This window comes from Centruroides sculpturatus, unplaced genomic scaffold (assembly GCF_000671375.1).
Source record: "Centruroides sculpturatus isolate CEXI.00-Female unplaced genomic scaffold, Cexi_2.0 scaffold385, whole genome shotgun sequence".
Classification (NCBI taxonomy): Eukaryota; Metazoa; Arthropoda; class Arachnida; order Scorpiones; family Buthidae; genus Centruroides; species Centruroides sculpturatus.
In genome coordinates this window covers 180,883-207,020 of record NW_019384625.1, presented here as the reverse complement: position 1 = coordinate 207,020, position 26,138 = coordinate 180,883, and the positions used below count along the sequence as shown (strand labels likewise).

The 26,138-nt window shown below is 29.0% G+C and overlaps 2 protein-coding genes across 2 annotated transcripts in view; one reads left to right on the top strand and one right to left on the bottom strand.

Moving 5' to 3' along the window:
- The first annotated feature begins 325 nt into the window (after positions 1-325).
- LOC111625616 (cilia- and flagella-associated protein 20) lies at positions 326-11,564 on the top strand. The gene is made up of 5 exons (XM_023368819.1): positions 326-521; positions 598-677; positions 6,560-6,671; positions 9,190-9,378; positions 11,317-11,564. The coding sequence occupies exons 1-5, from the start codon at positions 438-440 to the stop codon at positions 11,428-11,430; spliced, it is 579 nt and encodes a 192-aa protein (XP_023224587.1). The 5' UTR covers positions 326-437; the 3' UTR covers positions 11,431-11,564.
- Positions 11,565-18,826: 7,262 nt separating this feature from the next.
- The window catches only part of LOC111625596 (protein arginine N-methyltransferase 5-like), a 22,381-nt gene continuing 15,069 nt past the window's right edge, over positions 18,827-26,138 (bottom strand). The window contains exons 7-13 of the mRNA XM_023368786.1: positions 25,652-25,774; positions 25,406-25,581; positions 24,629-24,738; positions 24,423-24,516; positions 20,459-20,575; positions 19,816-19,880; positions 18,827-19,297 (exon numbers count right to left, since the gene is read on the bottom strand). Coding sequence (XP_023224554.1) covers positions 19,145-19,297; positions 19,816-19,880; positions 20,459-20,575; positions 24,423-24,516; positions 24,629-24,738; positions 25,406-25,581; positions 25,652-25,774 — 838 coding nt within the window. The 3' untranslated portion in view covers positions 18,827-19,144. The remainder of the gene's footprint in view (positions 19,298-19,815; positions 19,881-20,458; positions 20,576-24,422; positions 24,517-24,628; positions 24,739-25,405; positions 25,582-25,651; positions 25,775-26,138) is intronic.

Sequence of the window (26,138 nt, the reverse complement as noted above, 5' to 3'; positions counted from 1 at the left end):
CAACAAATTATACGTGTTTTGGAAATATTCGCGTGAAATTAGTCTATATTTCATTAATTTTATGGAATAAAACCTCTCAAATAGCCGTACCCGCTAAACAGCACCAGTGCCCATAATTATTCGCTCGACTTAAAAACTTTTCATACTCGGCATCGATCATCGATAAATGTATAACACGCCCAAAAAGAGTGGATATGACAGAATACATAAAACATTCAGAGTTTTTATATATTTTAACTAAAATTTTATTTATAGATTATTATTTTAATTTATTAAAATATATTTATAAAATGGAAAAAATTTTAATTTATATTTTTTCCGCGAGATGGCATATAAGTCGTTACCTTGGAAACCAATGTTGATTATACGACAGAACAGAGATCTGTGGATTGCTCGATCTCGAATTTTTGTCTAGACGAGAATATATTGGAGAAGTTATGTTTAAAAATACGTTTCAAAGTGGATTTTTATCCATATTATACAGCATAGGCAGCAAACCTCTTCAAATCTGGGATAAGAAGGTATTAAATATCTGATCAGTTTATATATTTACATTATATTTAGAATTTTTAAATTAAACATTTTCTATGGTAATAGGTTCGAAATGGACATATTAAGAGAATAACAGATAATGACATTCAGTCTCTTGTTCTTGAAATAATAGGGACAAATGTGAGGTGAGTTTGTAATACAAGTGTATTTAAATATGCTTAAGTTTTCCCATAATTCAGAAATGTTATTTTAAATGTATGCATTTAAAGATTATTAATTCATTTTTTATTTATATTTTTAACTTTATATAATTAAAAGTGTGATTAGTTAGTTCTCTCTTGTTCGCTTGTCCAAGTGTTTCCTTTGCCACCCAAACGATTAATGCCGATTGTTTCTCTGTTCATTTATTTTTTCTCGAGCAAATCGGAAAAGATGAGTCGGAGGAAGTTGTGTCTGCTCTGGTTTATCTTTGAGTCCTTTGCTTTTTCACTGGCTACCTAAAGGAAGATGCACACATGTGGTGCGACAAGGAAAAGCAGTGGAATGACTTCACTTTTTCTTGTTGCAGAAGTCAATTTTGTGCTGCTTTTCTCATGCCATAAAACTCGGTTGAATCTTTTGCAGTGACCACAGCCAAGACACGTTCTATTAGCCAATAACAGTTCATCTGGTAGTCACATCAGAAAATACAATCATGTGGAGTTTTAATTAATGGTGGAAAGTTCAACGCGGTTAACTGAGATAACTAATATCAGAATAAAGAGGAAAAGATAATAAATTTAACACAAATTCTACACAAAAAATCATATATAATTTAATTCAAAGACAAAACAACCAAATCTTACTCGAAATAGTATTCTTTATCGAGAGACCTTAATCAAGGAATAAGCGTATTTTGTACCCCAGTTCATTCTCAATTAAGAAAATATCTCTAATCCAAAATCTTCTAGCTAAATAAAGCAAGCCATACAAAACAAAATTTGTAAACACGTGAATAGTGGCACAGAGGGATAGCGGCAGTGTCAGTATCGTTTGCCATCTTGAATACTGAATGCATGCGCTGAAATGTAAGCGGATTGCTGTTTGTGTGGTTGTGCTGCTGCATGGCAAAGATGTGTTTGCGACATCGCTTTTCCTTGCCACACCGCATGTGTGCATCCTCCTTAATACTCCCCCTGGGTTTGTATGTGTCAGATATGTGTATGGTTTCTGTTTTGAAACTGCAATTTTGGAATTATACAAAATTTGGGTACTTTTTGGTTAATGGGATGCTGGTTGTGAGTAAGACGGCAATGGGTAAGATTTGAGCTCTGAATGAGGAGTTTTGCACCAATTCAGAATTGTTGACCCTTCATGTGATATTTGTCTTCAAAGGTCAGTTTTTAGTATGTATTAGTCTATTGCCTATTCTATGTGCTTTGCATATAGATTTGTGTCTCGATACTCATCCTCGTTCACACCTTGGTGAGGGTGAGCCCCACACCCCCTAAAACTATATAACGTCAAGTACTCCACAAACAGTCAAATGGGCTACTCGAAGCTGGCACGGTTGCGTGGGCTAAATTGTTAAATATGATCGTCTTCTGGCATCCTGTTAACCAAAAAGTGCCAAAAATTTGTAATTATGGTCAACTCGCCTTAAAACAAACACTGCTAAAACAAATTCTTGTGTTGAAGCAAATTTTGCTGTTAATTTTCACGTGATAAAGTTAACAAAAATTTTACCAGAATTCATGAAACCAAAATGTAAATTAGTTTCACAACTCCTAAAAAAAATAACCCTATTTCCAATAATGGTTTATTTTTACAATTTTGATGTAAAGTGGAACTGTAGAATGTTCCATTTGAAGTAGAAAAGATTTTCTTAGTAAGCAAAGATAGTTTGAACTCCAATTGAAGAGCAATTCAAACATCAGATTACTACACTCAGGAAACAGTGTTAAAGTTTAAGGATGACCATTCCTTTAAATGGATGTGGTCCCATGCAAGCACTCGTTAGTTTGTATATTGGGGAGTGATGCCAGGTTTGTCTACTTTGCACCAAATTTGGATTTTTTGTTTTTACTCTTTTGGTGCCAAAAAATGTTTTCTACTTTTTCAAACAATCTTCAATAGAAAAGAAAAATCACAGATTTAGCTTTATTTTGTTTAACCATGCTGATATACTGCTCCATAATTAAACACTGAATACTGTCTCCTCCTCATTTTGTTTGATTTGAAAATCATTTAGAACATTAATTTGCTTTTGTAAATAAGTTTTATTTTATTTAACTTTATTTAGTAAATTAATTCAAAATATTAAAACTTTTGATAAAGTGAACTAACTACTGTTCCCCTAGTGATTTGTATTAACACAAGCTGACTATATATGCCGTACATACAAACATAAATTAATCAACAATCATTAGATCACAAAACTTTTTATATTTCCAACTGTTCATGAAGACAACTGAATTTTCTTTACAGTGTTTTTAAAATAAATTTGTTGGAAATTCTTCAAATTTAACAAAAATACAATACATAATACACTAATATTTTTCAATTATGGGATTGTATACAATAATAAGAAATATTTTCTGAATGAGAAATTATTCTCTTGGTTTTCTTATGCGCTCTATATCTTTAAGAATTTTGTTAAAATTAAAATGTTTATATTGTTTTCTAATAATAAGTTATGTATATTATAAACTTTAATCTTATAAAAATATTACAAGAATAGATATAAATTCTAAAAATTTTATAATCCTCAAAAGCTATTATTCATTTATTCATAAGATTATAAAATTTTCTTATCTGCTACAAAATAATGTCAATCAATAATGATAAAATATATTTCCAGTTAAATGAAATAACTTACCTACATCCTATAATACTCAAACATATTATCTAAAAATATAAGACATGTTTACTTGTACTGTTTATAAAAGTATGTCGGCAATGAGATCCATGATAGATATCAAAAGAATAGCAAAGTTTTCTATTGGTAAAAATATTTAATTTTTCGATATTTTTGATAAAATTATTTATTTCTAAGACTAAATGTTGGTTATATAAAATATATTGCTAAATTGTGTAGCTTTTGAGAAAGGTACATTGATTATAATTACTGTAATTTGATCATAGGATTATTTATTTAACTGTCCTATTTAACTTGCACTTTGTGTGAATGTTGTATTTTTATGGAGCAGCCAATGCAATGTGTAATTTTTTATTTTTCCTATTCCTCTATAATACCTGTTTACTTGACAGTGCAAAATAACAGTATATTGTAAATGGGTGTTTTAAATACAAGGAATGATTGATTTTTTATTACATTCCCTTGTTTTAATAGTTTTTTCACAGAAAACTATAAAAATATCATTTCTACAGGTATCAAGATAAGAATTTCATGATTATTACAAGTATTTATTAAAATGTAGATAATTTTAATTACTGTTATGTAATGTTTTGTAACATTTAAATTTACATTTCTTAATAGATTTTTGGAGATAATCTGTCACTAAATACAGTATTAGAGAGAAGATATTATGCAAAATATTCAGAAACAATTATATTTATAGCTAATTAAACAAATTTATTAGAACAAACAATTGGCCCTTTATTTTTCAGAATTTCTTTATTTAACAATGCTGTGTGAAAATTGATAAATGAATGTCTTAACTGTTTTCTTTATTTTCTATTAACTTATTTACCTACAAGAGACATAACTTCTTTCTATTCAAAAGAAAATAATTCATAAGGAAACACTTTGTGCTTGAATTTTTATAGAAATTTATGGAAATAATGGATCCCAATAATTTTTAAAAACATTTTAATGGAGATACTATATTTTAAGTACATATTTTATCATAAATTGGTTGGTTGATATTGTAAGAAATGCTTTCATATTTGTTTCATCCAAATTAGATAAGTGTTTCTATATTATCATTATTATTTTCAATCTGTATCTGTCCACTATTGGATGAAGGCCTTTCCAATCAGTTTCCATCTGTGACTTTTTTTTTTTGTTGGTCAGTGTGGACTAACAACATTTATGATTGTCTTCCCAACTAGTTTTTTGTCTTTTATCAATTGTCCTCCATTCAGTTAGTTTTTGTCCATCAATCATCATCTCTTCTTGTACTTCAACTTGACAGATGTAGGATTTACATATAGGATGTGTGTTTAAAAGAGCATGGCAAAATTAATCACTTTGAATTGTTGTTTTACTATGCATTTAGGGTCTAAATCCCTCTTCAGCTGTTGACAATTTTTAAAAAACTGGTTCTGAGTAAAGTCACAAGGAAAATATATTTTAGTTTAATATATTAAACATACAAAAGGCATGTATAATATCATATGCTGAGTACTAAATTTATGATACTATGTAGTACTCAAAATGTGATATTATATATGACTTTTTATGTCTTAATATTAAACTAAAATTATATTTACCTTTAATCTGATAACTGTGCTTTCCTGTAGAACAGATTTCAAGCTGACATTACTATGATCAAAGAACATAATCTACCCTGTGTAAACATGGGATTTCTGTCACCACATTTTTTGAATAAAGAGCTTTGGTGCTTCCACTCCATTCTCTGCCTTTTCACTTCTGAATCAAACTGAAAGCAATAGTATTATCACCTGTAACAGTCCTGTTCAAATTGTCCAGATCAGCCTTCACTACATCTAGCAAGTTTGATCAATAATCCAGTCTCTGTTGCTTTTAATCATGGATTATCTAGTGAGGCATGGGACAAGAGCAGATTTTATGTTTTCCCAAATTTTCACTTAAAATTTTAAGTACAATGTTTTTTTTTGATACTTGTTGTCTCTGCTGTCAGTTGCACACTTTAGTCTTCTTTACTCAAAACAAAAGCAAATCTTCTCAATGTTTTCTCTGGTTTTCCTAGTTCAATGGATTTATAGCCTTCTTGGAAATGAGCATGCCATTCAAATGTACATAATAAACAGCCATTACCTAGACAACTTTAAGATCCTTGAATGTCTTAGTCAGAGATTACCTAAACAGCTATAAAACCCATTTACAGTACATTGATCCATGTTCACTTTTCTGACAATGTAGAGCTGCATATGACAGTTGTGCTAATATAAACTAATCTTAAGTTCATTGACATACCCAAGCTAGTTAAACATGACAGAGCAACACTTAATGGTCAGTTTGTTATACAAAGTTTTGGGATTGATTTTATAGTATAATTATAAAATAACTAGTCCCAGAATTATCAAACTATGTAGATGTAATCTTCATTTAGCTTTCATTCAGTTTTCATTCAAATATCTATTAATTTTTGTTGTATTATTGGTCACTTTTATTTGTTCATCACTAATAATTAATGTTTTAGTAAACTATTAAATAGTTTAAAACTATCTTTGTAATTTATTGTATTTGAAAAAGTTTTATATATATATATATAAAACTTTTATCATCATCAAATCAAAATACATAAAAATTAAAAATAAAAATTAATTTTTATGCATTTTGATTTGATGATGATACATTAAATTATGTTATTATTTTGAAAGAAATTAATGAGAAATAAAGCATATACATGCCTTGTAGCAAAAAATCAAAATAAACAATAAATTAACACACAATCTCCTATTAATGTGCTGCCAAGTTGTGTATGTTCAGTCTTTTGCAATTGCTGAATATAAGCATCATAAACAGCATTTTGTCATCATACATTTTTTAGTCACTTCAGACCCTGATGATTATTGAAGAAAGTTGAAAATTCTTTCAACCAAAACTTACAAAGAAATGAGGGAAGGATGGATGTATTTGTTTCTTCTAATTAGTACATCTATATTTTTAAATTTTATAGTTATTTAATTGAATATTGTTGTTTGTGTATCTTTATTATGAAGAAATTTATAATCATTTAGATCATAAGTAATTTATTTTCCACATTTTGTTCTTTTAATTCTCAAGTTTATTTCATAAAATTGTATATGTATAGTTGCTGTATGTAACAAATAAATGATATTGCAAACAGAATATTTCATGTAATTTAGAATACATTGTAATTAAAATATAAAATATAATAAAAGATTTCTTTTACAGTACAACATATATATCTTGTCCAGCTGATCCAACAAAGACACTTGGAATAAAGCTTCCATACATGGTGATGATTGTCAAAAATATGAAAAAATATTTCACATTTGAAGTACAGGTGAATTTAATTTTTTATAAATATACAGGATTTCTATTATCAAATACAGTAAAACCCTGTATAAACTGGAATCAAACCATACTAAAATTATTTTTCATTTTGAGCAGGTTCCATTTTCTGCGGGGATGAGTTTTGGTACTTTTTTCTTTCTTTATTGTTAAAGTCAGATAACTGTCAATAGTTATGTTCATTTTTATGTAAATACTTTTACATATGTGAAAATAATTTTATTGCTAAGTTTAATCCAAAATGATTCCAACATTTTCAACAATCCAAATTAATTCAAAGTGATATCTGTAGTAAAGATAGGAGTATTCAAATGCAATAATTGAGACGTATTAGATTCTAAAAAGTTCTTGTTAACAACAACTTGTGCTAGGTATTTGAATGCTTCTTGGATGCAATCCTTATAACCTCTTACCTCGCATTACAGCAGACATGCAAATTCTACTACCAAGGACTAGTGTCTTGCCAGAAATTCTAATCACATTACAGTAATATAGAAACCAAGTTATTCAGTGATCTGGCTCTTGATAAGTTTTAATACTTTAATCAATCATTTATTTCAATTTCTGTAATTATCAACAATATTAATCAACTTGTTCTAACTACTAGTTAGTTACTAAATACTCCATAAAGGCAAATTGGCAGCATTGTGTTACCTTATTCTTATTGTTTCATAACATATTTGTTGCTCGTTCTCAAGAATTCATTAAATTCTTGAAATTTCTCAATTATACTCCTACTTTATGTTGCCAATTTATCTATTTTGTTGCTAGAAATAGCTATTTTCATTTTGCATTTAGATATAAAAAGTTATAATTTTTCTATTTTCAAGATAGGAATTTAGCTATTTTTCCATTTGCTCTAGCTACAAACAAACAACTTTTTCAATGATAATATAGCATTTTACCACTTTTTCATTATGATTTTGACTGCTGTTGGTGATACTGACCTGGTTAATTCCAACAAGGACTAATACTAACGAAGACCTGTGTCCATGTCTGTCATCCTATGACCTTTGTATCAGAAAAGGTTTGAAATTGTTCTTCAGAAGACAGTCACTGTAGAGGACATCAAACTGTTATACTTAGAGATGGTTTACTTTGTCCAAAATATGTGGAATCTTAATTTTCCATTTTATTCAGGATAATATTCTTTTGTACCTAAAATCTTGTTTCTGCATTGGACAGATTTCCAACTTACAGTAAAATTTAATATAGAAAACTGCTCCATTCTGAATTTTTGACAAGACTATGTCTTGTTTATAAAATCGTATTGCTGTTTTATGTTACCAACATAGAGGTATGAAGGAGTACGTGTTGAGAGTTAATATTTGGCACAGAGTATTAGATACCCAAATCACTTGTGCATAAAAAAATCCAGACTTGTAGGTAGTCAGGGGACCGAGAACAGAGTCAAAATAAAATACAAAATGGTGACCCTCATCCTCACCCCATCAAAGTCAGGTGGGGAAGAGTACCACCCACAGTCATTCTAGAAGTGAACTCTGACCTTAGGACTGAACACGTGAAGAATCCCTAATTATGTAAATTTGGGAATGCTTCAGATATGACGTTAAAACGGTTTTGTGTCATTACAAGTGGGTTTTTAAACATTATGTAGTATAGTAAAATCGTGAGAGCAATAAAATTTTAAAATTATGTTAGGTTGGTAATACAACCTAATACAATCCCGGTTATATTAGGGTTGTTGTTACATCCAATGACGTTATAATCGGGTTAAATTGTATACTATTCGTGCAAAATAAAAAAATAATTTTGTACGATACAATAGCCATGATTATTTTTTTCAAACATGGAAAATTTTCATTGCGCATTGACAAAAATTCATCCCAGGCCAACATGCAATGGAGAGAAATTTTGAAATTGGATAGGTTAATTTCATCGAAAATGCATTGTGGATGACTTTGTGGTCATGGCCAGCGAAGTTTGAATGATTGCGCCCAAAAGCAGCGATACCAAAGATTGGAGAATGAGAATGAGACCCGCCTTGAGCGTCAAGTGATTCTGCTTAGTAGTGAGTCTCCGAGACATAGTCTTGTCCCAAATACGGTTTTGCCATTTACTTGTTTCTGTTTAAGACAGATTTCCATTTTATTTGGGTTGTACTGTATTTATTTTGTTTTACTATTAAAAAGATATTTTCTTAAATTATCTTATGTTTTATAACAATATATTTTTAATAATTGTGAAAAAATTACTTTATGAAAAAAAATATTATTAGTTACATTCTTTCAGTTATTTGTATTTTTTTAAATATTTGTTTAATTCTGTGTGTTAAAATAAATGGCTCAGTTATTTACATCATTCACCTAAGTAATGAAATCTCATTGTTTTTTTAATTTCCAATCTAATAATTATTTCTTTAATATAACTTAAAAATACTCAAAATTTTGCTATATTAGAATTTTTAAAGTATTTTATTTTTCTGAGATATTTAATATTTTAGTTAAATTATATGATTAAACATATAACTTAAAATATTCTTTTTAAAGGTGATTGATGACAGAAATGTTAGAAGACGATTTCGTGCAAGTAATTATCAAAGTACAACAAGAGTTAAACCTTTCATTTGTACAATGCCTATGAGGTTGGACGAAGGGTGGAATCAAATTCAGTTTAATTTGTCTGATTTCACAAGAAGAGCTTATGGCTCAAATTACTTGGAAACACTTAGAGTTCAGGTAATCTATTTCCAAACTAGTTATTTGTACAGAAGAGCAATGTCTGTTTAAGTATTGCCAAATTTTAATAATTTTGAAATAAAAACTGAAATACATAAAATGTTAATAATGTATTATTTCTATGCATGCTAAGCTTATCTCAAAAATCTGCTGTTAATAATAATAAATCATGCTTATATGTGTGTAAAATATGTTCAGATTTATACACACTTATTCCTATTGAATAAACACTTGCATTATACAATTTTAATAATTTGGTGTAAACTAACACATGATATCATTAACAGTGGAAATGTATCTATAAATTCATTTTACTATTATGTTTTAATAAATTTTAGATAAGTGGATGGATACAATGTCAAAATTTTATTAAAACTTAATTTTTAACACAAAAACATTATAACAGGACAATAATACAGCATTATGTGAATAAAATCTATAATTTAATTATGCTAATTGTTAAAATCTTGAACTTTAAAAACACAAAATGTATAAAATAATAATAATACCTTCAGAATTATGGAAATATTTAATTTTCTGCATAGTAATTAATGGGAATAGGAATTGTTTTATATAAGGTTTCATTTACTAGATAAATTCAGTGAAAATTATATTCATTAAACAAATTCATTCATTAAAGACCAGTTGATTACATTTTATCTGCAATGAATAAAAATAAATTTTATATTTTTACTGTTTTCAAGAATAATTATACAATAATTCTCTGTGAAAAATTAATGTAACATTATACAAGCTGATACAGACTACCCATACACACTTTTAAAATGAAGGGGGAGTGAGTTTCATTAATTAATTAAAAATCCAAAAAATTTTGATAAGTAACTTGGGTATGATATATTGAATGGTAATATTTTCAACTTCCAATATTGGCTAGAAATGGAATATCAAAGCTGAAAGTCCCATTTATATATAAAAAAAAAATTTAACATATTTTTTAATTTGGATTCAGATTAAACTCAAAAATAAGACAATTTTGTCTCTATCATTTTTTTCTGAAAACACTTCCACTGACCATAAAATTATCTCAAAAGTGTGATGAACTCTTCTTGATGAAACCTTATTATAGGCTGTTTTGTGATATTTTTCAGCTGGCTGACATGAAAATGTAAACATTTCATATGTTTACATTTTCAGTCACGTCTATCAAAGATGTTTGTGATCTACATAGCTATATCTTATGAAGTTCTGCTTGAAAAAGAATCTGTTGCTTGAAGAATAGATGCTTATGTTGCTAAGAACAGTGCTCAGTTTGAATATTTTGATTAAACAACAATTAAAATCAGCACCAAATAGTTACACAAAAATACTGCATAGCAAGTTACAATTTTTGTTAGTTCATTATCAATTACATATTATTGTGTTTTGCACTGCATAGACTGTACCTCAATAAAAATATTTTTTCACAGTATCATTTTTGTCTACACTACGCTTTATGGCCAATGGAGACATTTTCAGAAATATGAGACCAAATTATCTTATTCTTTGAGTTTAATTTGAACCTAAATTAAAAAATATCATGTTCTATTTTAAAAATTTGACTTGTCTGAATAGTCCACTTCTGGCCAGTACCAGCAGTTAAAAATATTATCTTTGATAGTGTGTGTAACCGATTTGTCAAAAATCCTAAAAATTTCAATAAATAAAGTCCTTAATTTAAAAGTGGTTTATGGGTAACTGCCATGTGTTGTCTATGTAGAAGCATAACATCTGCTCTAGTAATCATCTACAATATTTTTGCTGCTTCCTATAAAGTCTAGATTTTCAGTTGTCTTAGGCTGTCAAAAAACTAAATATATGGTTTAAAATAAAATGATTACTTTTGAGGAATCAATATATAACTATATAATAATTCTGTAATTAAATGTATTTTAATTGTTTTGAAATATCTATATAACTAAAAATTATTTTCTTTTATAGATTCATGCTAATTGTCGCATCCGACGTGTGTATTTTTGTGACAGAATGTACTCTGAAGATGAATTACCAGCAGAGTTCAAACTTTATCTTCCAATGCAGAAATCAAAAACTTGAAGTTCTCCAAACGTAATGAAATTTTATTGTTTTCACCATGTTGATGAGTCAGCAATGAAAAAAAATATTAAAATTTTTTGTTATCAGTCATTTCCTTTGAAAATTTTAATTCTTCATAAAATTTAAATGAAATTCTTTTAATGAAAGTTTTGATATAATGTTTGGCACCTAAAATTATACTTTTGTACATACCAAATAAAAAATTTATATTTTATGACCTTAAGTTTTAATTTATATTGAATAATTTTAAAAGAAAAATGAAAAATATTCAACTACTACATGAAAACAAATAGCTTTTAAGGTTTATCCATACTTTAAACAAAAAAATACATTGCTTTTTAGAATCTTAATAGAAAGTAGATATGAAGCATGTAAATAAAGTTTACCAATCAATACTAGAAAATCATACTGGTATAAACAAAAGAAGACTAATGAGGTATGATAACAGTGCACTCATGCAACAAAATGTAGTATGTGATATATACAGCAAAATCATTTGACAATCATCTGCTAGAACTGCTAACAGAGGAATTGTTCCTGGTACATCAGTAGTTTATCAGGCAGCCTCAGAAAAGGCATATGATTCATTGCAATGGTTCCCAATTAGTGGTATGCTTACCCCTGGGGGTATGCAAAATTGCATGAAGGGGTACGCAGGGCAATCTAAAATCGGTCAATTTAAAATTTAAATGCATGAGATGAACAATCAAAAGAATAATGTGTGGACCATCAAAAATTTGGCAATTTACAACATGATGTCAAATGCACAAATTCGTTTATTTATAACTAAAAATATTCTCGAAATTTCATCAAAAAAATGCATTTGTGACAATACCTAAATGAAATTCTCACACAAGAAACAAAAATTATACAATTATCATTATCATCATGTCAGCGAAGCGGCAATAAAATATTTACTACCATTTTGCACAACATACCTCTGAGAGCAATTTTCGGCCATGACAAACATGAAAACTAAACATCATCACTGACTTGAGACTGAAGCCAATCAAAAAACAACCAGATTTTACAAAGTTGTGCAAAGAAAATCGTGCACTTTTGTCACCTTAAAATTAAATAACCTTATGTTATTTTCAATATTATTAGAATTATATTTTAAGGGTAAAAAATGTAAAAAAACTTATTTTATTTATCACTAGCTGTCTACCTACAGCTTTGCCCGCATTATATCAAATTTTCTCTTGGGAGTAAGGTATTTTCTCGCAGTAAAATGTAGTCTATATCCATCTCCAACATGTAAGCTATCTCTGTGTCAAATTTTATTAAAACCTGTTCAGCGGTTTAGACATGAAAAGGTAACAGACAAACAGCAGAATTACCTTCAAATTTATATTATTAGTATGGATTAATATGAATTTCTGCTATAAGGGGTACGTGAGTTTGAGCTCTTTCTTGAAGTGGTATGCAGGAAAAACTAATTGGGAACCACTGATTCATTGCATTGCAAATGCAATGAAAAGCTGTTCATTTCTGCATTTTTGCCAAGTATATTTGTGTAGCTTTGACTTTTTACACAAAGGTATTAGAACTGTGTACAATAAGTGTAGTGTGATCTCAATTTGAGTATTATCAATTTGAGTATTTGAGTATATATCAACATTTAAGAATTTGATACCAGGCATTTCCTCTCAAGTTAAACTATTCGAAGCAATGGGAGTCAACCAATATTTATAATGATCAAAATAGTCTAATCATAAATGGGATGAGTTTAAAATGTCTATGTGATCTGTAGATTGCTTTTATTCATACTGTGTATTTTTATTGCAGTTGTGTAAGTTACTGAACTAAAATCCAGGGACTGAGGTTCATTCTGGTAATAGTTTGGTTTGTTTCATTTGTGAGGTCCAGACAGGTCCAAACCATCACAAAATTTGCAAAAATTTAGTTGTTGATTAAACAAAAATTTTTCAATCCTAAATGACAAAAGAAAAATGTTAGAAGTTAGACACAGAGTTTGTGTTGCATTCTAACATAAAGTCAAAGTTTAGAAGGAATGCAATCCCCATATCGACAATCTCCAGTTGGGAGATTGAAGTTGATTTTGAGTTGACCTCTCCTGCAATCAGAGTTGGGATTTCATTACAGTTAGTAATGAGGGACCAGCCATTTGGAAAGCATGAATGAGGGAGATCAATCAATTGGAATGGCCGATCGAAAGGCAGAGATTGATATAATCATCAATCTTCAATGACAAAACCACTTTCCGTAAACTGTGCACTTGCACACAGTGAGTCAATGGGCTCTGTACATGAAATGCAGCGTGTTAACACATTAGAAGTAGTCTCCTTGGATTTATGTATTTTAAGCTGTGTTGCTAATGGAACCTCTTCATCTGTTCTACTTGCTGGTGAGAAGTCCTGAGTCCTGTTTCTTTGCTACATCTCCCCTGCTCGATGAACGTCTTCTTTCGCCTGCCCCAGGACTGTGTTATTCGGAATGAATGCGCACACAGCTGGAAACTGGACTTTGAACTTTTCTCAACCCATCTACTCCAGGAAGACACTGTGTTGGAAAATCTGTAGTGTATCACAACTAAGACATGTAAGATATTTTCTTACATGTCTTAGTTCTGATTTAGTTGATAGCAATATTTTTTTTTTTTTATTTTTTTTTGAGAGAGCTGTTTTCAGTTTTCATCAAAAACATGATGTCAGATTTTAAAGAGCAATGCTCTGCTGTTAAATTTTGTTTCCTGTTAGGAAAAAGTGGATCAGAAATGGTTGAAATGATTCAATGTGCTTACAAACAAGATGCCATGAGTAAGACAACGGTTTACAAATGGTTTTTCCACTTTCAAAAAGGAGAAATGTCTCTTAAGATCAACCAGGTCTGGTTGTCCATTCAACATTCGATTTGTTTGTTTAGTTATGGCAACGCAACACTTAGGTGATCTGCCTAGGGGGGATGCCTTCTGGGAGGTCTTTTTAAGGGAAACTGGCCATTATTTAGGCGTTACAGACATGGAGAAAACCTGGAAAACTCCACGTGGTCAGCCCTTCCGAGCAAGGTGCGATCCCATGACCAAACTCCCAGTCTTAAGAGAACGAAGACCGTTTGGCCACTGGTGGGCCCATCCAACATTCAAACTGACAAAAATGTTGAGAAATTTTGCTTTCTCATTAACAAAGATCACTGTCAAACCATTGATAAACTCATTGATTTGTCTGGAATTTCATGAAATTTGATCCAACAAATTTTGTCACAAGAACTCTGTTTGAGAAGAGTTTCTGTGCTTGACCATTGATCATAAAGGCAATCACTTGGCAGCTTGCCAGGCTTTGAAAGAACATTTGGAAAATGATCCAGACTTGTTTTCTAACTGATGATGAATTATGTATTATGGTTATGATCTGGAAAACAAATGTCAATCCAGCCAGTGGAAAACATCAGAATCTCTGTCCCAAAAAAAAAAGCAAGACAAGTAAACTCAAGTGTGAAAACCATGTTCTGTTTTTTGATGTGAAAGGAATTGTTCATTCCAAATTTCTCCATCCAGAACAGACAGTCAATCATTATTATTATCTGGAAGTCCTTAAAAGACTTCATGATGCTGTGAGAAGGAAAAGAAGGGACTTGTGGCGAACAGGGGATTGGTTTTTTCATCCCGACAATGCACTCTCCATACAGCAGTTTTTGGGAACAAACAGCATGGCCCTCCTCCCTAATCGCCTGATCTTGCACCTTGTGATTTTTTTTGTTCCCCAGGATGAAGAGGGAACTCAAAGGGAAGCACTTTCAGACAGTAGAAGAGGTGAAAACAAAAATGACAAAGGCACTAAGAGGCATTTCAGAACAAGAATTTTCTAGGTGTTTTGAACAATGGAAAAAGCATCTGGACAAGTGTGTTGAGGGTAATGGAGAATATTTTGAAGGCGATTAAAATATGTTGTTTTCCAAACAACCAAAATTAATCTATAATGATGAGTGACAATTAAATATCTGTGAAAATTGATTTTAATTCTATTTAGTTTGCTAAATAATAATTGTGATATTGGAAAAAATTATTACTATTATTTTATTTTTAAAAAATTTAAAGATTAGAAACATTCAATCAATACTTCTAATCTTTAAATCTAAAAATGTATCAATCTCAGGACACCATATAATACAGTGTGTTCTTAGAAGATTGATGCATTTTTGATGTAGATATCAATTTCACTTTGTGAGCCAACAGAGGTAAGTCACATGTACAGTAATTCTGAAGTTTTGTACATTATCACAGATGTTCAATACATTCTCCATAAGTTGTGTAACATACATTAACTCTCTAATCATATTCATCCCATGTACTGTACATTGAAGCATAGCAGCATTGATATTGCTGTGGAAAACTTTGGACAGGTCACCTTTATGAACCTTCATTAGAAAAAGTCACATTATGTGAAGTTTGGTGACATTGGTAACCAATCTAGTATGGATGCATCAGCAACTATTGTGTAGTCCATCCATCTATTTAGTCTCCAGTGCAAGAAGAGCAGACATCCCAATGGTGATAAGGTAAGGTAAGGTATTTTATTAGAACAAGAAATCTGCAGAATACCTGTTGTAGTGAATAACAACAATCAACAGACTTTTAGTATGTTTTCAGAAATAATTGAGATAAATCCCTAAATGTTTATAGGAATTTTGTTGAAAAATAATTATTTATGTTAGACTTAGAAAATTTTCTCGCTTACTTATACTATTTCTAATCTAATTACAGACTTTCTCTTATATGTAGACACTCAATTTCTTAATGTTAATATTTATATATTAACTGCTTTTGGTTTAATTGATTTCCAAAATGTAGCATATATATAAAATTATGTTCAGTTTAATATAAAATAATTTAAAACATGAAAATATAAAAAGAATCAGATCTTAAAATATTTACTTTATTTACTGTTTAGTACAGAAGAATTATACTAACAGTTGTCTTTTCAATTCAGTAGAAAGCAGTTTTTAAAGAATATATTTATTCTATTTAATACAGTCAATAAAAGTCATAATCACAGAAATATAGAGATTCCAGAACAAGAAGTACAACAAAATACTATCAAACAATAGTATATGCAAATAAAATTGTCAAGATTTATACATTTTTCTATTTATTTAAAATTTTCATTCTTCTAGTTCCAGAGTCTCTTCCTGATTATTTTTGGTTCTTAAATATGTTTTTTTAAAATACAATATCACAATCCTATTGTATAAGATCTCCCATTTGGATTATGTATTGGACAAACATAAGGCTTTGCAACACACCATTCGTACCAAACATTGTTTCGACTAGCACATCGCCAAAAATGTACTTCTAATTGATTATTACCCAATATATAAAGTGGTTCCTATAAAAAAAAGTTAATTATTAATCTTAAGGTGTTAAATTTCAATATTATATTTTATAAATTAACTACTTTTTAAATTATTACTAAAAAATTCTGAAGAAAAAGAAATCATTGTAATATTTATTAAAAACTAAATAAATTAAATATTAATTTATATAAAATATTTATCAAACTAAACATAAAATTAGTACAGTAGAACCTCGAAAACTCGGCCTAATGTGGACCGAAGGGTGGCCGAGTTTGTGAAAATGCTGGGTTATCGGGAATGGGGTTAAAAAAAATAAGTACGAGTGTTTCCTCAGAAAATACTGTACTGTACTTGTATGTATTGTTTACTTGAGAATATAACAGAGAATAAACTGCCCAAATACCCTTAAACAAAGGAAAAGTACGTCCTTTATGAAGGCATAGAGCCTTTACTACATGAAAATGAAAATTAATGAATACACTGTGTACAGTAATTTACCTGATAAGACAGACCTCAGAAAAATACTTTATGAGAGCTTTTATACTTTTATAAAGCTGTCTATAATGAAAATTAATTAACTAAGGATTTTTTGACCTGCCAGGGTGTGGCCGAGTTATCCGGAGTGCCGAGTTTTCGAGGTTCTACTGTATTGCCTATTTACTACTTAAAATTATAACAAATAATTTAAATCAATAAATGAAATAAAGATGAAAATTAAATGAGATTAATGAGATAACCACAGCATAAATACACAGAATTTTTCTTTTATCATAAGTGATAATAGGCAAGAACATAAACTGCTTTGAGTAAAGAATAAATAATACTTTCATATAGCATGCAGTATACTTTTAGTATAATTTTTGCTATATGGGTTTTCCATTACTTACAGGAGTTTTTAAATTCTTAATAAATTATACCATTGTCTTTTCTCTGATTCTACTAAACAAATTGTTATTACTTATGCCTAATTATAATTGCTTTTTAGTACTCTATATATATTTTAATTTTGAATATTTTAAGAATATTCATTATTGTATTACATACAACTTTATTGATATGAAATGTATTTTTACTTTCCTGGCTATTATATATAAGGGAAAGTATGGCAATTGGTCAAAAAATGACCCAAGATTTTTACATTTTTGGACTTAGGACACCTTGAAACATCAAGAAATGAAAAAAAGTGTGTGAGGGACATGATTTTGTTTACAACCTTTGAAGCTTAACTCCTGTGCTTTTTGTTGAAAATTTCTGAAATTTTGCAGGGAAGTTTGTGTATTGGGGGATTATGCTATTAAATTTTGGTGATTAAAGATCAAAGGGGGAGATAATGGGGTTGTGTGTATCTCCAGTAGGGTCAGACTTAAATGACTATTTTACTCGTTATTAGCATTTAAAATTTTTTTTATAAAACCCATCTATTATCATATTTTTGAAATACAAGGGCTATTTTTTAAATAAGGTATGTTTTTTAATAAGAAGAAAAATACTGCAAATATCATTCATTAAAATATTCATTTAAATTATTTTATTATATTATATATAATATTGCTGTGGAAAACTTTGGACAGGTCACCTTTATGAACCTTCATTAGAAAAAGTCACATTATGTGAAGTTTGGTGACATTGGTAACCAATCTAGTATGGATGCATCAGCAACTATTGTGTAGTCCATCCATCTATTTAGTCTCCAGTGCAAGAAGAGCAGACATCCCAATGGTGATAAGGTAAGGTAAGGTATTTTATTAGAACAAGAAATCTGCAGAATACCTGTTGTAGTGAATAACAACAATCAACAGACTTTTAGTATGTTTTCAGAAATAATTGAGATAAATCCCTAAATGTTTATAGGAATTTTGTTGAAAAATAATTATTTATGTTAGACTTAGAAAATTTTCTCGCTTACTTATACTATTTCTAATCTAATTACAGACTTTCTCTTATATGTAGACACTCAATTTCTTAATGTTAATATTTATATATTAACTGCTTTTGGTTTAATTGATTTCCAAAATATAGCATATATATAAAATTATGTTCAGTTTAATATAAAATAATTTAAAACATGAAAATATAAAAAGAATCAGATCTTAAAATATTTACTTTATTTACTGTTTAGTACAGAAGAATTATACTAACAGTTGTCTTTTCAATTCAGTAGAAAGCAGTTTTTAAAGAATATATTTATTCTATTTAATACAGTCAATAAAAGTCATAATCACAGAAATATAGAGATTCCAGAACAAGAAGTACAACAAAATACTATCAAACAATAGTATATGCAAATAAAATTGTCAAGATTTATACATTTTTCTATTTATTTAAAATTTTCATTCTTCTAGTTCCAGAGTCTCTTCCTGATTATTTTTGGTTCTTAAATATGTTTTTTTAAAATACAATATCACAATCCTATTGTATAAGATCTCCCATTTGGATTATGTATTGGACAAACATAAGGCTTTGCAACACACCATTCGTACCAAACATTGTTTCGACTAGCACATCGCCAAAAATGTACTTCTAATTGATTATTACCCAATATATAAAGTGGTTCCTATAAAAAAAAGTTAATTATTAATCTTAAGGTGTTAAATTTCAATATTATATTTTATAAATTAACTACTTTTTAAATTATTACTAAAAAATTCTGAAGAAAAAGAAATCATTGTAATATTTATTAAAAACTAAATAAATTAAATATTAATTTATATAAAATATTTATCAAACTAAACATAAAATTAGTACAGTANCCCCCTATAACACTGTTGATAATTCCGTTTTATATGAATTCCATGTTGTACAAGTCACTTAGATTTTAGAAATACATGTGCCGGGCTGTGAATGGCTCACATATTTGTAAAATCTAAGTGACTCATACAACATGGAATTCATATAAAACGGAATTATCAACAGTGTTATAGGGAAGTTGACTGTATACAATATAATCAAATTTTTTGGACTCCAAGAATTGCATTATTCCAAGTCATTAATGTATTTTATTAAGATATTTCATTTAGCTTTATAAATTATAAAGTTTAGAGTATATTTAAATTTGAAAATCAGTTTACTTACTTTAAGTGGAAAGAAAATTGGAAACCAACTGAACATTCCAGAAGAATGATTATGTGGAACAATGCCTATTTGAAAAAAAATGATAATGATTATAATAATAATAGAAATTAGTTTTAAAAATAATGTACATGGAAAAAATGCAAATTTCAATGATTTCTTGGATTCATGCACAAGAGTAGAATAAATTTGCAAATTAGAACACAGAAGTCATTAGCTTTCAACTGATATTAAATATGTAGTTATTTGCTTCAGAATTATCATAATGACTGGAGATGAACAGAGTCGGTGAAAAATAAAAACTTATTTTGTGAGCTTCATCCAGACATAAAATAATTAGACATTGTTAGATATTTGACTGCTTGCATCGACAGGATATTTACAAGATCCTGAATTGTCTAGAAATATGTTGTGACAGCAGTAAAGCTGTATTTGAGCCAACCAAATTCACCATAAAGACAAGCACAGACTGCAACTTGCCCTCAATTTCAACTTTTTGGCTGAAAAATATGGGCTATCAGACAAAACTATGAAAAGGATGTATAGTATTTGACATGGGGGTATATGGTGACAGAGCAAAACTCTACACCATAGAAATACTACACCATAACGATTCTATTAAAATATTATAAAATTTTATACTTACTCAAAACAATATCCTTATATAAAACTGTTTCAAAATAACCAGCAAAGCCATGTATAGTGCAATTATATTTTATATCAAATGTTAATACTTTATATCTTGTATTATCAATCACTTTATCTGAAACAAAAAAAATTTAATAAATAATTTATTTCTGTATTTGATTTTAATCAAGTAAAACTAGTTGCTACTATTGTAACAGACTAGTGATAACTATTAATTAAAATTACAATTAAGTAGTTTCTAAAAATTAGGACAATTTTAAAATGCTTAAGATTTCAATTTTTGATTATCTAAATCAGGGCTTCTTAAACTATAGATTGCGACACCATTTGGGGTTGCTTAGCGAAATCTTGGGGTCACGCGATTTTAATGCAAAATATATTGTGAGAGTTTGAAAATGGCACGCTTTGTGTTGTAGGTTTCGTGAGTTGCGCTTTGTGTCACTTCTGGTGCAGCGAGACAATGATTCAGCAACACTGTAGTGTGAACTAGAGTAGTGTTGTCACTTTTCAGTGTATTCAGTTGTCAATAATGGTGTACTACCACAGTTCACTCTTGTGTTCCATTGTAACACAAGAGTGAACTGTGGTAGTACACCATTATTGTTTTTGCAAATTTGTATATATCTTTATTTTATATTTTTTGGGTCATGAAAAAAATCACAATCATTTGCTTAATAGCTAAAAGTCTCCAACCTTTGACCCAAAAGCAAATTTATCTAGCCTGCTTAGCTTATTTTCACTGATATGTTTTATTGTCAATATTTAAACTATTTCAAAGAATAAAAACTTTTAAAAATCAACTAGAATTAATAGATTTTGCTGCAAATAATTTTTATAAAAATCTATTTAAAGAAGAAAAGAGGTGAAAAAATAGTTGAAAATTGTTTTATTTAAAAATATATATATATATATATAAATGNGTTTTAAATTCGAATTTGTTATTGCGTATTGGTTCGATTATAGAACGATTGTAAACGTTTCAGAAAATTGATCAAATTGAAAATAGTTCGTTTGATTTTCGGCAATTCTCTTCAGCGGTAGGTGTTATATAACAATTACTATGGTTATTGAAATATTGGATGTAAATGGGGTTTGCTTGCAAAACCTCCGCTGACGAAGTCGCGGGTAACAGCTAGTATATATATATAGTGTTAAAGAACATTTTCAAAAATTAAATAGATAAAATTGAAATATTAAACATCAATGTCTAATGAACATCTAAAGAAAATTTTAATATTGTTGCCACAAAATTTATTCCCATTTATCACCTGTCATTCAGAAATAAAAAAAAGTCTGAATTTTTGACTATATCTCTCATAGATAGTCCTCAGGACTTGTCTTTTACAGCTTACATCAACCTTTGCAGAAAAAAATTGGAGAACCCTGAACTAAGAGATTTTATGTCTCCTAATTACAATATTTATCCTCTTTTTTAGAAGAGTTAACAGTATTCACTCTGAATAAAGGATCAGAATTCTCTACTGAATTTTTTCTTACATCATTCTATAAAATTTTTTCATAAAATATTCATGTTTTTCAGGAAACTAGTTTTATAATTATGTTTTATAGTCATGATTCAAGCAATTCACGTGCACAATGGACCTTTCATGCCGATGTGTGTTTAGGCTGCTGGCATCACCTATATAATAATTCAATTCTTTATGCAAAAATAATACACATGAAATGGACTTTATTATTATGGTTTCTTAAAAATTCATAGACTATTAGGCTTTTTTTTACTATTAACTGAACATTACATGTCTTCTTTTCTATATTTAATAACTTAATTATCATCATAACTATAGAAAATTCTCTTGCACAATGTACTTAACAGTTATTTCTGTTTTTTCTTTTTTTTAAATATGTAAGTCTATATAAAACTATCATTCTGTTATTTATTAATAATTCAAATTTTATAATTTTATTCTTTTAAATTTTTCATTTAATACTACCACATCTTCAACAAGTAATTACTCTAATATATTTTTAATGAAAGTTTTTGTATATATAAATTTATTTTTTGATTTTAAATAAATATAAAATAAAAAATTCAGATTTTTTATATTCTTATATAATTCTTTATTATTATATTCTTTAGTTATTAATCTGTTTTGCAAATTTTATTTCAAGCTTTAATTCACTAAATTTAAATTTGTTGCTTTAATTTTTAATTACACTCCATTTACGCCAATATCAATCTGCTCTAAATATATTTTTTTTATATTCTTTCTGTATAATAATTAAATATAGATATCTCCTAATATAGTTTACATTACCTTTGAATCTTTATAATAGGTGTTATCAATTATTTAAATAATAACTCTGTTAAAACCTAGATATTGTTAATCTATCTATCAGTTGTCTACCATATATCTCAAAATTTTTGTTCTGCATCTAGAATAATTTTAATTTTTTTATATTTGAAAAAAATTTGTTTAGATATCCTTAATTAACAAAAATATAGAAAATTGATTTCTTGAATTATGTAAGAGCCCGGACTTGACGAAAAAAAATCATAAAGATATGATTATAACTTTTCCCACAGACTTGATTCCTTGTTTGAGGTGACACATCGAATGTGTCACCAGGAACTTAACAACATTAGAATTGGACATGTAGGTTTACCAAAAAAAAAGGGCAATGGAGTAAAGAGGCAAGATCCTAAATAAAAGGCAATGTCTGATGACGACATGGGGAGTTCATCCGACAAAAGAATCTGTCATTATCAAAAGTTCACCTTCACCAGAGTTGCACTATCGCATGGATACCTAACCGACATCAAAGATTTCTACCTAAGTGACTTTCCTCCCTCCAACGACCCTCCTCTCACCCGAATAGTCCAAATATCAAGACATCAAGACATTGCCAAATATACCAAGACTTTTCAGATCCATTCATCGAACTTCCAAATCATTAATTCGCCATGTTGTGAACTCCACTCTTCAACCCGATCAGCAATGCAGTGCATCCTCAGATCCTTTACAACGTATCTATGTAAACTCTCTCTCTCAAGACTAGAACTCATGAGGATAGTCAATATCATATACAAAGCCTTATAAAATATAGAAAGGGGATACCCAAATGTTAGCCTATGTTTAGCCTAATTGTAAATAGCTTATAGTGAATAAATGGATATATATTATTGTTAAATTTGTTTGGTGCACTTTCTTAAACCGCACCCTCTCTTGTGTCGCCTCCATCCTGGATCCAACCACCTAAAAATGTGACTTTCTCATGCAAAAAGGTTTCTGTGTCTGTCCTTAAGACACAGTGGTGTCAGTTCTGAAGTGACATCGTGGTGTGGTGCCAACTCTGTGGTCACAATTACATTTGGAAATATTTGATTATAATCATACCCTATAATCCAGCAATTTTTTCAAATCAAGCATCATAATATGTTCTAATATTTCTTTACTTTTTCCTCTAAAATAATTCTTCTAGTCTCAAACATTTAGACATGAAATGTCAAATTCAAAGTATGAGAATATTTAGAAGAAGAAAGATAATTTCTGAAAATTTATCAACTTTCTGTAATACTCGTATCCAAATATATTTATTTAACTTTAAGTAAATTTTAAAATTTGTAATTTGTTTTTAATAAAACTATTTTAACAGATTAGGTCTTCATTGTTTGAACAATTGTTCTGCTTACTTATTTGTTTCTTAATCAGAATTTTAGTATTTGCAGTCAGGTAATTAAGTTTAATTTAAGACAATAAATTGTTAATTTATACAATGCAATCAAATCTAAGACATGAAAATGATTTATCAGAACTATTGTATTTGAATAATATTTGAAATCTCATTTTAACTACTCCATTTTTGTAAAACTATGTGATTAAATATAGCAATTATTATTATGATAGAAATATTTTTTCTTTTCCTATAATCTTAGATTTCACTATAATTAGAAAGCACTCAGAGAAAATTCTGTAATGTTTAATCTTTTATAAATTTCTTACCTTTATTTGGATGATAAAATGTAAATAATGGTTGGGGTTCATCTAATTCAGTCCTATTGTGCAGTCGAACAACATAAGGCATTTCAAATGGAGCCTACATATAAAATATATTTTAAATTAGTGTTTAATCTGTATAAATAATTAAGTTCTTTTACAATAACTTATATGTATAAAAAACTTTTAATGTTATAATAAATGAAACTTACGAGTGGATGTTTATCTCTATCTTTCATTTGAGCAACTTCACTATATAATTTAGGGGAATGTATAGGTGCTATGTAAGAAGTATAGCTTGCAGGAATGCTAATTCCATCGTCTGAATAAAAAAGTAATTATATGATTGCATAAAACTTGAAAAAATAATGCATATCTGCCAATAAAAGTACTTCCTGTTACAATAATAGTAAATAAGTAAATAATCAATTAAAAATTGTACATAATGTGTAACTGATTATTTTTTTTATTAATGTTGCAGGAAGCACTTTTATTAGTAGCTATACATTTCAAACATCATAGTACAACAGAATAATATAAACTGTACAGTAAAATCTGTCTAAAACAGAACCTGAATAAAATAGAAACATGTCTAAAAGGGAGCATTTCTTTGGAATGAAGTGATATTCTGTGTCAAATTTTATCATAACTCAGAAACCTATCTGATGATGAAATGAAAGTAGTCTTTGTATATGAAAAATGTAGCTTATCCTAAATAAAGCAGAAAACTAAGATTCCACTTGTAGGCAAGTAAATAAATCACCTCCAGCTATAGTAGTCACAGCAGAGCAATACAAAATATATTTCAAGAATAATTTTGAATCTTGTCAGAGAAACCAAGGTCATGCAGCAAGAAGACACAGACACAGGGTTTTGTTAGAATTAACCAGAGGTAGAATTAAATACATTTAAGAATTAAAAACTTAGTTTTTTTTTGTTTTTTCATCAGACAGTTTTCACAATTATATTAATATATATATTAATTTTACCTTTAAGAAACTTTTGTGCTCCATCTAAACATTCTGGGGACAATTCGTTATCACCAAATGATCCAAGTAATTCTGACACTAAAATATCTGCTTTTTCTGGAGCATTCCAAAGCCTCATATCACTATTCACAACAATTACACTATCTCCCCACATTTCATCCTGTTGTGCTTGCAAACTATATTAAAATTAAAACAATTAATTAATTCATAATTTTAATCAGATTATAATAAATGGGCAATACTTACGTTACAACTGCATTAGGATTTTTTTCAACAGCATATACTTTTATCTTTCTTTCAGCTTTTCGAGCAGCAGTTAAAGCAGCCCGAACCAGTGGACCTCTGCCAGCACCAACAACCATTAAAATACTGTAATATTCATTAAAATAAAGTAAAAAGAAGTCTCTAAATTTTCAATTAAAATTATCAACAACTTAAAAATTCAATTTGTTGTGTTCCAAATACAGTAGGTGATCGGTTAACGAACAGATCGGATAACGAACACTTTCGCGAAAGATTTTTATGTTCGGACAACGAACACATGATCAGATAACAAACACCCCACAGAACAAACACAAGAAGAAGCGACGTAAATTAATGAATACCGATTGGTCTTCCCTTGTCTTCGGGCAACAATTCGAAACTTTTCGGAGTGTGGGAGACGTCGACATCGACGCTCAAGCCGATATATACCGATCGGATAGTATTCCTCCGAACTTTGAAACTCTCCCTT

Bases quoted from the DNA above. Each gene is read 5' to 3' on its own strand.
- LOC111625616 (XM_023368819.1), top strand. From the start codon at position 438: ATGTTTAAAAATACGTTTCAAAGTGGATTTTTATCCATATTATACAGC. The intron at 522-597 runs GTATTAAATATC...CTATGGTAATAG, and splicing joins TTCAAATCTGGGATAAGAAG to GTTCGAAATGGACATATTAA. The intron at 6,672-9,189 runs GTGAATTTAATT...TTCTTTTTAAAG, and splicing joins ATTTCACATTTGAAGTACAG to GTGATTGATGACAGAAATGT.